This window comes from Macrotis lagotis, chromosome 1 (genome assembly GCF_037893015.1).
Source record: "Macrotis lagotis isolate mMagLag1 chromosome 1, bilby.v1.9.chrom.fasta, whole genome shotgun sequence".
Classification (NCBI taxonomy): Eukaryota; Metazoa; Chordata; class Mammalia; order Peramelemorphia; family Peramelidae; genus Macrotis; species Macrotis lagotis.
Window position 1 is genome coordinate 921536260 of NC_133658.1, and position 15262 is coordinate 921551521.

Below are 15262 nucleotides of genomic sequence, written 5' to 3' on the forward strand. Positions count from 1 at the left end.
AATAGAAATAATTTTAAATAATAATTATGTTGGTAATTGTGAGGGTTATGATGATGAAGATATGAATAAAATAATCCTCATTTGTCTCAGGGAATTTTTACTATTGAATCTGATATGTTTTTATATTTTACAGTGTGTCAAGATTTCATTAGTTTGCTCTCTTCATTGCTTTGAAGAATACCCATATGAGCCACTTTGAATTTTTTTCCAGTACATCTGTCAGTCAATTTATCATCCCAAGAACTGTTAATTCAAGGAATTCATTTAATTGATTGTTTTGAATTGCAATTTATTGACTTAAATCAGTAAAATAATTTTTTTAGAAAATTGTCCCTTTATATACTCAGACTCTCTCCTGCATTTTCTTTTTATCTAATCTCCTTCCCTTTTGAAACTTGTCTTTAGGACTATAGCTAGGCAAGGGAAATAATGATGATGATGGAGGAAAAGAATCAGACGTCTGGCAGAGATTTCATCTTATCAGGATTAGTGGACCCAAACCACTATGGATTGTTATTCTTAACACTTATTCTCATCATTTTCATGATGACAATTATGGGAAACACAGTCTTGATTCTTCTTATCCACCTTGACGTCCGGCTCCATACTCCAATGTATGTCCTTCTTAAACATCTATCCTTTACCGATGTCTTCAACTCTTCAAATATTGTTCCTAAGATGGCCAATAACTACATAACTGGCAGAAAATCTATCACATTTGTAGGCTGTGGTTTCCAAGTTTTCCTGCATTCCTCCTTCGTGGGAACAGAATGTCTTATTCTCATAGCCATGTCTTATGACCGCTATGTAGCCATCTGCCATCCACTGCGTTACCCCATCCTCATGAGCCATCAAATTAGTGTCATTCTGGCTGCTTGTTCCTGGCTTGGGGGAATAATCAACTCTACAATTCAGACAATTAATGTAATGCATCTCCCATTTTGTGGAACAAAGGTTATTGACCACTTTTTCTGTGAAGTCCCAGCCTTGGTGAAACTCTCTTGTATTGGTACTTCAAAATCTGAAGGAGGAGTCATAACGGGTGCTGTTTTGTTCCTCCTAATCCCCCCCCTCATCATTCTTGCCTCTTATGGTCAGATTCTTCTTGTTGTGCTTCATATGAAATCTAGAGAGGCCCAGAAAAAAGCCTTCTCTACTTGTTCCTCTCACCTGGTTGTAGTTGTCATGTATTTTGCTTCTGCTCTCTTTATATACATAAGACCCAAGGCCTCTCATACTCCTGGTCAAGACAAGATTTTAGCCATCTCATATACCATTATTGCTCCCATGCTCAATCCTATCATCTACAGTCTCAGAAATAAAGATGTATTAAGTGCCCTGAAGAAAATTTTAGGAAAAGCACTTAGTTACAGAAATAAACATTTAAAAAAAAAATTAGATCGAATGCCCCCTGGATGACCTCTTAGAAACATGTGGAAAATATTCCAAGTAGCATTCATGAATTTCTGGGGTTGACACCAAAAATTTTGTTTCTTATTACCTTTAAATTTGTAACAAAATGAACTAAACCAAATTAACTACCTGTGAAAGAAAAATCTCTTCATTTATTGAATTTATTTCATGAATTTTGGTAAACTTTATATCAAGAATTATGCTGTTTCATTTTTTTCCTGTATTAGACAGCAATCTCCTATGAAGACGAAATTATTTTTACACCTACACACACACACACACACACACACACACACACACACACACACACACAAACAACCCTAGACAAATTCACACAGAAACTTACTTTTCTTCTCCATTGACAACAGAAAATAATTTCATCCTTAACATATAGAAAGATCACTTGTGATCATCTGGTTGTGATACTGCGTTTTCCCTTGAACCCTTGAATTATATTAGCTAATATTTTGGATTATTGGTTAATATATCAATTCATTTCTCTACATATATAGAATGTAATCCATCCATAATTTTTCAGTCTAGCATTTTAAAATGTATACTGTCATAAATAATTTATAATTTATTCAACATACTAAAATATTTTGTATATAATACAAATGAACAAACATATATATATATATACATATATATATATATATATGTATATATATATATATATATAAGTTCATATATTCCTGCATGTGGTAATGTTCATGTTATCAACTATCATTCATCCTCTCCAACTTGATTTTCTCATCTGAAAAATCTCTTTGCATATCCTCTGACCATTTGGCAATTGCGGAATAGCTTGTTTTTTCTTTAATAAATTTGTTTCTCTTCCAGATATATGTTAGAAATGAGTCCGATGAAAAAAAATTATATTTGTACAAATTGTTTCCCAAGTGACTACATTACTTATGTTCTTGTTACAGTGATTTTGTTTTGTGCAAAACTTTTTAATTTAATATAATGAAAATTATCTAATTTGGTTGTAATATTGTTTTCCATCTATTCCTTGATCATAAACTGCTTCCCTTTCCATAGCTATGATAGATAAACTAATCTTTAATCTCCTAGTTTGCTTATAATTTTGTCTTTTACGTCTAAATCCTGAACCTATTTTGATCTTATGTTGGTATAGGGTATGTTATTTGGTCCAATTCAAGTTTCTGCCAGTTTCCCAAAAGTTTTTAATTGAAAAGAAAGAGTTTTTTACCCCAGAACCTGGGCTCTTTGGGTTTATTAAACAGCAGATTCTTGTAATCGTTTGCTGCTTTCTCTTTTACACCTAATCTGTTCCACTGATCCACCACTCTATTTCTTAGCCAATACCAGAAAGCTTTGATGACAGATGTTTGATAATATAATTTTAGATCTGGTAGGGCTAAGGCACCTTCTTTTGAACATTTGTCACTAAATCCCCAGATATTCTTGACTTTTTGTTTCTCCATATGAATATAGTTTCTTTTTTATGCTCATGAAAAGTAATTTTTGGAAGTTTGATTGGTAAGGCATTAAATAAGTATTTTAATTTAGGTAGAGTCATCATTTTTATTATATTAGCTCAACCTATCAATGAGCAGTTGATTTTTTGTCTGTTATTTACATTCTGATGTTATTTGGGGGAACAGTGTTTTATAGTTATTTTCATAAAGTTTGAGTTTGCCTTGTCAGTTAGACTCCCAAGTATTTTATATTGTCTGAAATTACTTTAAATGGGATTTCTCTTAATCGTTCTTTGTGTTGCATCTTACTAGTCCTATATAGAAATGCTGAGGATTTATGAGGGTTCATTTTATATCCTGCAACTTTGTGAAATTGGTTTTCTAGGTTACTTTTAGAGAACTTTTTTTAAGAATTCTCTACATATACAATACTTTCATTTGCAAAGAGAGTTTTGTTTCTTCCTTCCCAATTCTAAATCCTCCAATTTATTTTTCATTTCTTGTTGCTGAAGCTAACATTTGTAATAAAATTTTGACAAATGGTGGTGATAATGGACATACTTAATTCAGCCCTGATCTTAGTGGGAATGCCTTTACTTATCCCCACTGGATATTATTCACATTGATGGTTTCAGAATGTTACTGCTTATTATTCTAAGGAACAATGCATTTATTCCTATGCTTTCTAGTAGTTTTAGTAGAAATGGATGCTGTATTATATCAAAGGATTTTCAGCATTTATTGCCATAATCATATGGCTTCTGTTAGGTTTGGTTATTGATAAAGTCAATTATACTAACAGTTTTGTTAATATTGAACCAACCCTGTATTCCTGAGGTAAATCCTGCATAGTCATAGTGTATTATCTTGGGGAAAACGTCAAGAATTTTGCATCTATATTCATTAGGGAAATTGTTGTATAATTTTCTTTCTGTTTTGACTCTTCCTGGTTCAGGTACCAGCATCATAATAGTATCATAGAAGGAGTTAGGCAGAGTGGTGCTTCCACCTATTTTCCAAAGTATTTATATAAAATTGGAACCAATTGTTCCTTAAATGCTTGATAGAATTCATTTATGAATCCATTTGGCTCTTGAGATTTTTTCTTAGGGAGTTCAATGATTACTTATTGAATTTCTGTTTCAGAGATATGGTTAATTAGGTGTTTACTTTCCTAATCCTTTAACCTGGACAACTTTTTTGTAAATATTCATCCATTTCACTTAGTTTATCAAATTTAGTGCCATACAGTTGGGCAAAATAATCATGAAGTATTATTTCAAGTACCTCCCTATTGGTTGTGAGTTCACTTTTTTTCATTTATGATACTAGTTTATTTTTTTCATTCTTTTTTTAACATCAAATTAAACAAAGGTTTATAATTTGTATTGCTTTTTAATAAAGCCAGCTATGACTTTTATTAATCAGTTCAATAATGGTCTTGCTTCCAATTTTATTAGTTTTCCTTTAATTTTTAGAATTTTTAATTTAGTATTTAATGTTGGGCATTTGATTTGTTTTTCTCAAGTATTTTTAGTTGCATGCTTATTTCGTTGATTTCTTCTTTCTCTATTGTATTCGCATAAGCATTTATGGACATAATATGTCCCCTAATAACTGCCATGACTGTATTCCTTACGTTTTGGTATGTTGTCTTGGTATTGTCATTATCTAGTATGAAATCATTAGTTACATCCGTCATTTGCTGTTCGATCCACTTGTAATAAATGGCTCAAGAATACTTAAGCCAGAGTGATTACAATGGTCTTTAATTAAAATATCTCAAAAAATGGCACATGTCTCTCATGGTGGGAGAGAGGGCTGGGGAAATCCCAACATGCAAGGTCTTTTATGCACTTTGAAAAATTTTGTTTCTGCCCCCCATGCCCACCATAGGCTAGGGTCACAAATCTAATTGATACATTGGTCCTTGTGTTTCCCTACCCTGCTCATTATACTAATGAGCAAGAACAGATAGATCTCTTTGAGCATGTGCAAAGGAGAAGGTCAAGACTCCATTATTCTAATCTAGTTTGTCATGTTTGGAATGGGATTAGGAGAACTCTCCAAGTTTTGTGATTTACTGGGCCCATTCCCACTTTGTAATGGATTCCCTAAGAGATCCTCTCCACACGCTATGAAGATGAACACCCTACATTCCTCACAACTCCCCCCTTTTCTTTTGAATAACAACTTGGTCTTCCCACTTCACCAGAGATATCTATATCAAATTAATTCATAATCCTCATCTTTGATTGCACTACTGAATTTTTCTATCAATATTTTTACCTCTACATTATTAGAGCCATTCACCATACCTAATTTGCTAATAGAATTTTGTACTGCTTGAGTTATTAACTGAATCACACAGGGGAGACACACAAGACTTATAGGATTATCCGACTAAGGGCCAATATTAAGATACCCAGTAACTGGTTGCACCATGAAGCAGTAAACCCATTCATCCAAAGAGGTACTAAACGGGCTTGTTTGGGTTTGGACGGGAACATGTGTCAAATTTCTGATATCCCGTTTTTTTTTTCCTTTAAGACCTTCCCAATGTCATCTTTGTTTAGCCAACAATTTGATGATTTCAGTTTACCACAGACTCTTCCTTCTTCAGCCAAAAGATAGTCTAATACCAATCTATGTTGAATAATCCTCTCTTTTGTTAGCAAAGCTTGATCAGTCAGTAAGTCCGAGGCCTTAACTGTGTGATGGGTTATTTTTCCACTACAGTTTGGAGTCTTATTAGTCTATTCAGGATATAAACTGGGGCTCCATAGCCCCAACTCCCAACCTGTGCCCAGGTAGTAGTCCCTTCAGTAAAGATAACAAGTCTCTGACCAACTCTTTCAACATCTGGTTGCAGGCAGTAGTCCTACAAATCCAATAATTTACCTCTAGTGCTAGTTGGTCCAGGAATATACTTTCCAACAAATGGATAATAATGTTCCTCTTTACTTCCAAGTGGCCCTCTTAAATAGGCCATAGAATCATCATGACACTAGTACATTTCCCAATTTTCTGTACCTCTTTCTACTGCAAGTTTTTATACCACTGTCTTTAGAAGCATCTTCTTGGCTCCAAAATCAATCAAAATAAATTCCATATTTTATGCCATTGAACCAACCCATAAATAGCCAATATACCTAGTAATGTTCCTTAAATTATTTTTTTCTTGAAAGTGGCCATTTCAGCACTTTCCTTTCAAGTACATTGTAACTCATAATTACAGCTTCCCTGAACAAATGTCCCAGTTTGTGCATCTTTACAAGGGATTCAGGTAACATCACTAATCTCACATGAGTCTGAAGCCACCTATCTCTTAAGTTCTACAATTCTGAATATATGAACTCTGCTTCTGGACATGTCCATACATTTGCTACTCCCCAGGCAAATATCCTTGAAAGTCAGTTATAAACAATATTCACCCTGATCTGACTCAGTCACATGCCACTGATATCTCTCTCCTCTGAATCAGAATTCTGTGCCACCATGAATCTCTGACCAGGGAATGAGAATTTATGCCAGATTCAAGGGTACTGTTACTCAAGGTCAATTCTCAGACTGCTATGAACTATTGAAAGTCCAACAGTTAACCACAGCAAAAGAATGGGCATTGACTTCTGCCAGCCAGACTCTCCTCCACCTTTACTAACACCCTGTTGCCTAAATCAGAGATTGGATTCAGTCCCTCGATAGGATATAGAGAGTCATGTAGATATAATGCCACCCGATAATCTCCCTCTTTCTCTCTCACTGGAGAACATTTTCACCCTGCCTCCCCTCCTCCTTTCCATAAGGAGAAGTTCATAAGTAGGGATGTCATACTTACAGAGTCAAGGGGAAGTTACAATGTACAGATAGGTAAAAGATGGTGGAAATGAACTGCTCCATTGTCTCCTCTTTTCTCCTATTCTCTTCTCCCTTGGAAGAATCCAATATCCTTCAGCATCTCATCAATTTGTTCCAAAATGTCCTCTCCAATTTAGGTGACTAATTGAGACCTTGTCTTCTGGAAGAGAAACTGTTTGACATCTTATTCAAATCAAAACACACATTTCTATCACAAAACAGTGAGATTCTGGAGCTTATTATGATTATATTTTGTCTTAATGACATATTGACCCACATACTTCACTTTTAATACATTAAACTTCCACTAGTATTTTACTACATGAGCAAACTCCCAATGAGAATTATGACAATGGCTCAAGCTTGTAACATATACATTTAACAGTCATCTTTGTTCTAAGACCACCCAACAGCTGGTTTAAAATAAAACAATTTTTACAATTTTTTCAGAAAGAAATTCAACAATCCGTCATTGAACTCCCTAAGAAAAAAATCTCCAGGGCCTGATGGATTCACAAGTGAATTCTACTAAACATTTAAGTAACAATTGGTTCCAATTCTATATCAACTCTTCGGAAACATAGAGAAAGATGGAATTGTGCCTAACTCTTTCTATGAAACCAATATGGTGCTGATACCTAAACCAGGAAGTGTTAAAACAGAAAAAGAAAATTATAGACCTGTCTCCCTAATGAATATAGATGCAAAAATCTTAAATAAAATCTTACCAAAATGATTACAACAAGTTATCACTGGGATAATACATAATGATCAAGTAGGATTTATCCCAGGAATGCAGGGTTGTTTCAATATTAGAAAAACTGTTAGTATACTCAATTATATCAACAAAAAAACCTATCAGAAATTATATGATCATATCAATAGATGCTGAAAAAGCTTTTGATAAAAAACAGCACCAATTCCTACTAAAAGCACTATAGAGTATAGGAATAAATCTACTGTTCCTTGGAATAATTAGCAGTATCTATCTGAAACAAGCAACAAGCATTATATGCAATGGTCATAGGCTAGAGGCATTCCCAATAAGATCAGGGGTGAAACAAGGGTGCCCAGTATCAACACTAGTATTCAAGATCATATTAAAAATGTTAGCTTCAGCAATGAGAGAAGAAAAAGAAATTGAAGGAATTAGAATTGGGAAGGAAGAGACAAAACTCTCACTATTCGCAGATGACATGATGGTCTACCTAGAAAATCCCAAGAAATTATCCAAAAAACTACTGGAAACAATTAGCAATTTTAGCAGAGTTGCAGGTTATAAAACAAACCCTCATAAATCCTCAACTTTTCTATATATGTCTAGCAAGATACAGCAGGAAGAGCTAGAAAGAGAAATCCAATTCAAGGTAACCTCAGACAATATAAAATAACTTGGAGTCTATTTCCCAAGTCAAACTCAGAAACTTTTTGAAAACACTTATAAAACTCACCTCACACAAATTAAATCAGATTTAAATAACTGGGCAAATATCAACTGCTCATGGGTAGGTAGAGCTAATATAATAAAATTGACAATTCTACCAAAACTAAACTACCTGTTTAGTGCCTTGGCAATCAACTTTCCAAAAAATTACTTAAATGGATTAGAAAAAATTTTAAGTAAATTGATATGGACAAAGAAAAAGTCCAAAATTTCGAGGAATTTAATGAAAAAAAGTACAAAAGAGGGGGCTTAGCCCTACCTGATCTAAAATTACATTAATGAATCAGTCATCAAAACTGTTTGGTATTGGCCAAGAAATAGAGTGGTGGACCAGTGGAATAGACTAGGTTCAAAAGCAGGAAACAATTATAGTAATCTGCTTCTTGATAAACCCAAAGAATCCAGCTATTGGGATAAAAACTCTCTCTTTGATTAAGAACTGCTGGGAAAATTTGAAGATAATATGGAAGAAACTTAGATTAGACCAACACCTCACAAACTATACCAAGATAAAGTTCCAAATGATTACAGGATTTAGACATGAAAAACAATACTATAAGCAAATAAGAAGATCAGGGACTAGTCTACCGGTCAGATCTATGGAAAGGGAAGAAGTTTATGACTAAGGAAGACATGGAGAATATTGCCAAAAACAAACTAGATGATTTTGATTACATTAAATTACAAAGGTTTTGTACAGATAAAACCACTGTAACCAAGATCAAAAGAAATGTAGTCAATTGGGAAACAATCTTTACAACTAATGATTCTGACAATGGACTCATTTCCAAAATATACAGAGAACTGAGTCATATTTTTAAAAACAAAAAACCATTACCCAATTGACAAATGGTCAAAGGATATGGAAAGGCAATTTACAGATGAGGAGATCAAAGCAATCCATAGTCATATGAAAAAATGCTCTAAATCATTAATTATTAGAGAAATGCAAATCAAACCTTCTCTGAGGTACAACCACACACCTCTCAGACTGGCCAATATGACCAGGGAGGATAATGATCATTTTTGGAAGGTTTGTAGGAAATCTGGGACACTATTACACTATTGGTGGAGCTGTGAACTCATCCAACCCTTCTGGAGAGAAATTTGGAACTATGCCCAAAGGGCAACAAAAATGAGCATACCCTTTGATCCATCAATACCACTACTGGGTGTATGCACTGAAGAGATGATGAAAAAGGGTAAAAATATCACTTATACAAAAAAATATTTATAGTGGTCTTATTTGTGGTGGCAAACAATTGGAAATCAAATAAATTTCCTTCAATTGGGGAATGGCTTAGCAAAATGTAGTATATGTAGGTCATGGAACACTATTATTCTATTAGAAAACAGGAGGGATGGGAATTCAGGGAGGCCTGGAAGGATTTGCATGAACTGGTGCTGAGTGATATGAGCAGAACCAGAAAAATACAGTACACCCTATCAGCAACATGGTGGTGATGTTCAACCTTGATGGACTTGCTTGTTCCATCAGTGCAACAAGCAGGGACAATTTTGGGCTGTCTGCAATGGAGGTAAGTTAGATCAGAATCAGTTAGATCAGAATACCATCTGTATCCAGATAAAGAGCCATGAAGTTTGAAAAAATTTCAAGGACTATTCCCTTTAATTTAGAAAAAAAACCTGATATCTCATTGTCTGATCTTTTTATCTCTTATACTTTTTGTTTCTTCCTTAAGGATGTGATTTCTCTCAAATCACACTCAGTTTGGAGCAATGTACAACATGGAAACAAAACAAAGACTGACAGCATGGGGGGCATGGGGGGGAAGTAAGATTGAGAGAAAAATTGTAAAACTCAAATAAAATCTTTAAAAATAAAAATAAAACAAAAAAGAATATGAAGCAAAAAAATAAAAATGCATAGAATTTATTAAAAAATAAAATAAAACATTTGTAACCTTTTCTTTCATTACAATGAGTCAAACATCCCTAACCAAAATGATTTTCTTTCCCAAATATTCCCATATTTTCCTTTTCCTGGTGTACTTAGCTAACTCACACTCCTGCACTTAAACTGGAACTTGAAACGCTAATTATCCTAAGAATTTCCTCTTCTTCTTTCCTAATCATCCCCTTCTAACACAAAAACTAAGGAAACTTAATTCCTATCTGAGCATGTAGCTGATAGCTAGTGTCAGAGCCAGATACCTAACATACTTAACCTTTCTTTGGCTATTAGATCTACCTCACCTAAAACTTCTTTTCTGGTTTGTTTAGTAACTAACTATAAAGATCCAGGACATTAAAAAAAATTCATTCATAGATAAAAGTATTGAATGTCAGTGTCCAGGCAGGTCACTTGGGTAAGACAAATGTTTTAGGCCAGATTTATTCTTCCAGGTGAGACATTATCCAAATGCTATTTGGGGAAAATCAAGTCAAAGGGGTCCAACCTCAGCCATACTGCGAAGCTGCCCCTTTGGCTGCACAGCCCTATCACTTAAGATATTTAGCCCCTTGGCTTCCTTGGCTTCAAGAACATGACATTTACCCAGTAGCATTTCCTATTGTTGACGATCTTGGTATCTGACATAAGAGAAAATTAATTAAAACTCCGTGATTTTAAATTGAAGTTTTACCTAGTTAAAACTTCGCCTAGTTAGAACTTCCAGTGAATACAATTCACTAAATTCCAATTATAATCTCAATGGAGTCCTAATTAATGAAACCCCTACCTTAACCTGTACTATCCTTCCTGGGTATTTGCCTAAAACCAGGTATTCTAACTATGACTGGCCCCACAGGCCTATCTCCTCCCTCTTACTAGAGAGGCTTGATTTGAACAAAGGAGAAATTTTCCTGTCTTCAGACCAGGCACTTTATACAGGCTTTTACATAAATAAAAGTTGTTATTACTGATGATGTTATTATAATAATAATTATTATTTATGTTATCTTATTTCATTGTGTCTACCCCCAAATTCCTTAAATTAAGAAAGAAAAACTTTCAAGATGAAACAGATGAAAGGAGTTATTTTAAGTAACCCAGGCCAGATGTTGGAGAACCAATATGACAGTCTGGTACTGCCCCTAAGATTGGTGGCCATTGGAGATTCTAGTTGAGAACATTTACATGGTTGGACAAAGAGCAAGGGACAGTTAAGGTCTTTCTTCCAATGCCAAAATTTCTCTATAGTGACAGTTTTCTTCCCTTTATCCAAATCAAAATCAATTTATGGAATTGATGAATTGTATTTTCAACAAACCTAACAAAAATAATCAAGCAATACGCTAGAAACCCAATTCATATTTATATTTCTTTTTTTAAAAAAATTTTTTTTCCACCTACCTGCAAAGAAAGGTTTTATTAATTATTGTTTTACACTTACAGGTTGTACATTCTTCTCCCTCCCTCTCTTCCCTCCACTATACCCTTAAAAACAAAAAAAAAAAATACTGGATTTATATGTATAACTATGTCAAACGTAGTTCCCAATTAATCATGCTGTAAAAGATGATTCAAAACACAAAGAAAAAAAACTTAAAGAGAGAAAGGTAGAGCACATAAAATGAATATTAAAAATGGAAAATAACAAACATCCTTTTCTGGATATGGACGGCATTTTTATTCTTCAGTCCTTTAGAATTTTCTTTCATTATTGTTATACTCAGAAGTGCAAACCTATCAACAAATATCATTGCTTTAAACTATGTATTTCTGATTCTGCATACTTCCTCTCAGTATCAGTCAATTCAAGTCTGAGGTCAGATGCTCATAAATTCTTATAGAACAAAAGAACTCCATAACATTCATAAAGCATAATTTGTTTTACCATTCCTCATTTGATTACAGTATACACAGTATTATTACCCTTTGGACATAATCCAAAGTCCTCCCCAGAGAGTTCAGATCAGTCCACAACTCCATTCACAATGATTTTGCATAGTCATGCTGACTTGCAAAATTACTTTTCCAATTTCAAGGCAATGAAGAATATAGAAATTTTATCAGCATTCACTGAAAAATCCCATTTTAGGCAACTGCTTACACTACTCTGGGAAGCGCAACATTTTGTGACCACATTGACTTAATGAGACTGGATATAGTCCTGTGAAATAAGAAAGTTAATCTCCAATAAAGACATCAAACTAACTCAATATCATCTAAATATCCTAAATAACCTAAATATCAATAATACCAATTAAGGTGGGAAATCAGATTTTAGCTTCAGAAATCCTTTTTCCCCCCTTCTCTTCCTAGTTATGATCTTTCATTATTCATCAGTTAGAAAATATCTCTTGTTCTTATAAATTTGAATCAGATCTTTTTCTTAGTCATAGAGGCAATCAACCAACATTTATTTAGGGCTTACTGTCATTCTGACACGGAGTTATTTTTAGTTTCTTCAAATACAGAAACAGTCTAAACTATTAATCAATTTAAAGATTCCTGGACATTACTATATGAATGAAGTTTTTATGCAAGCAGTACAAAAGTCCAAAATACATATACATATAAATATAAATATATATATATGTATAAATGTATTTGCGTAAACTTTGATAGACACTATGTGCAATTGAATATAGCTACCAGAATTCCAAACCAAAACTCCACCTGAAACAAATGCCTATTGCACATTTCAAACATTTGTCCCAGTTTTTGCAAATTAAATATGTCCATGATGTTACTAATGACATTTTTCTTCTCATACTAAATTTATCCTCAACTTCCCTATTCCTGTTTCAAATAAAACCTTCTGTATCATCATCCTCACGGTCATCTATGAAACCTTGCTTGCTTTCACCTATCATATTTAATCGTTTGTCAAGTCTTGTCCCAGCTTTTGATTCATTCTTTTTATATTCACTGAGATAGCCTCTATCCAAATTTAGATTCTCCTTTGGTGTTTTCTCAATTGTAAAAGTAGCCTCAGACATTATTTCCAACAACTAGTATATATTTTTCTCAGGAAATTTTGGTAGTTCTCTATTTCATTGTAGACTCATCTTTTCCCCAGAATGTTAGAAGCTCTTTAGGGCTTAGTATTTCAAAGCATTAATATCACCACTAGGAATCATATGATTATCTCAACAGTTGCTGAAAAAGCCTCTCTAAAATACAACATACATTCATATTAAAACACTTGAAAATTAAAGAATAAATGGAATTTTACTTAAAAAATAAATAATATCCATCTAAAACTATTGAAAATTATATATATATATATATATATATATATATATATATATATAATGTAAATAAACTAGGAGCATTACCAATAAAATCAGGATGAAATGAGGATGCCATTATCATCATTACTTTTCCAAAATAGTGTTAGAGAAACTAGCTGTTGCAATTAAAAAAAAAAGGTAAAAGAATTGAAGCAATCAGAACTGGCAATGTGGAAAGAAAACTTTCACTAGTTGCAAATGATATGATGTTGTACTTAGAAAGCCTGAGAAAATTATCTAAAACATCTCCTTGAAAGAATTCAACAATTCAGCAAAGTAGCTACTTCTAAAAGAAATCTACATACATCATCAGAATTTCTATATATGTAAAACACATCCTAAGAACAAGAGATAGAAAGTGAAATTCCATTTAAAATAGCTATAGACAACATTGAATACTTGGAATTTTCCTCCGAAGACAAACCCAGAAATTGTTTGAACACAATATAAAGCATATCTAACTCAAATAAAGTCAGATCTAAATAATTGGGAAAAATGTCAATTGCTCATGGCTGAGTCAAGCTAATATGATAAAAATGACAGCTTGACCCTCCCACCAAGCTAGAAAAGAAATTAACAAACTTCTTCTGGAGGACCAAAAGGGCAAAAATAGCAAGAGAACTTATGGGAAAAAATGTAAAGTTAGGTGGCCTAACTTTACCTGATTTTACACTATACAATAAAGCAGCAGCCATCAAAACTACCTGGTACTGGTTAAAAATAGAGTAATGAATCACTGAATTAGGATAGGTTCAAAAGAAACTGCAGGAAATGACTACAGCAATGTACTATTTGACTAGCCCCAAAACTTCAGCTTGTGGGGAAAGAACTCACTATTTGACAAAACTTGATGGGAAAAAATGGAAAATAGTGTGGTAAATCTGGACCACTAGGAGTTCAGATAACTGTCTCGTTCTAAAAAATATATGAATTGCATCAAAATTATAAGATCACATGTTATTCCCCAGTTGATAAATGATCACTGGATATGAACAGACAGTATTCAAATGAAGAAATTAAAGCTTTTTATAATCACATGAATAAATGATCCAAACTATTATTGATTAGAGAAATGCAATTTAAAATAACAAATTGGAAAAATAATCAATGTTTTAAAGATTGTCCAAGGAGTGGGACATTAATGCCTTACTGATGGAGCTGTGTAGGATCCAACTTTTCTGGAGATCTATATGGAATTCTTCTGTAAGAACAATTATACTGTTCATACCTCGATACCCAGCAATTCTAATTCTAGATATATATGCAGAAGAAATTATAAAGAATGGGAAAAGCCATAGTGTTCCAAAATATTAGTAGCAGCTCTTTCTGTCATGGTAAAAAATTGTAAATCGTGGGATTACCCATGAATTTGGTAATGGCTAAACAATTTATAGTCAATACTATGAAATATTATGGTTCTATAAGAAATCATAAATGGTTGGACTCTGGAGAAGAATGGACTGATCTACAGGATTTGATGCTGGATGAAGGGAGCAGAACCAAGAAAACAACGTACAAATTAACAACAGCATTGCGAGATGACCAACATTATTGGAAGCAGCTCCTCTCAGCAGTTCAGAGGGCTAGGATAACCATATTGGACCAGTTATGGAAAATAATATACCCTTCCAGAGGAATAAAGTCAAAAACAAATACAAAAAAAAGAAAAAAAAACAATTCAGAATCTGATGAACACATTTTAATAATTATATCTTATGTATCTCATTCCCTTAGCCCTAATTTCTTATACCGAAAATATTTAATACATGACATGTCTATCAAAAATATGTATGTAAAGTGCAGCCAGGTGCCTCAGTGGATAGCTACAGGACACTATAGTGAGAAAGACTTGAGTACACATCTGGCCTCAGACACTTACCTAGGTCTTTGACCTTGGGAA

General features: G+C 33.5%; 1 protein-coding gene across 1 annotated transcript; it reads left to right on the forward strand.

The window, feature by feature from the left end:
- Positions 1-438: 438 nt before the first annotated feature.
- Positions 439-1419, forward strand: LOC141509383 (olfactory receptor 2AJ1-like). Its single transcript, XM_074218907.1, has one exon. The coding sequence runs from the start codon at positions 439-441 to the stop codon at positions 1417-1419; it is 981 nt and encodes a 326-aa protein (XP_074075008.1).
- The last annotated feature ends 13843 nt before the right edge of the window (positions 1420-15262 follow it).

Coding starts and splice junctions, on each gene's coding strand:
- LOC141509383 (XM_074218907.1), top strand. CDS start 439: ATGGAGGAAAAGAATCAGACGTCTGGCAGAGATTTCATCTTATCAGGA.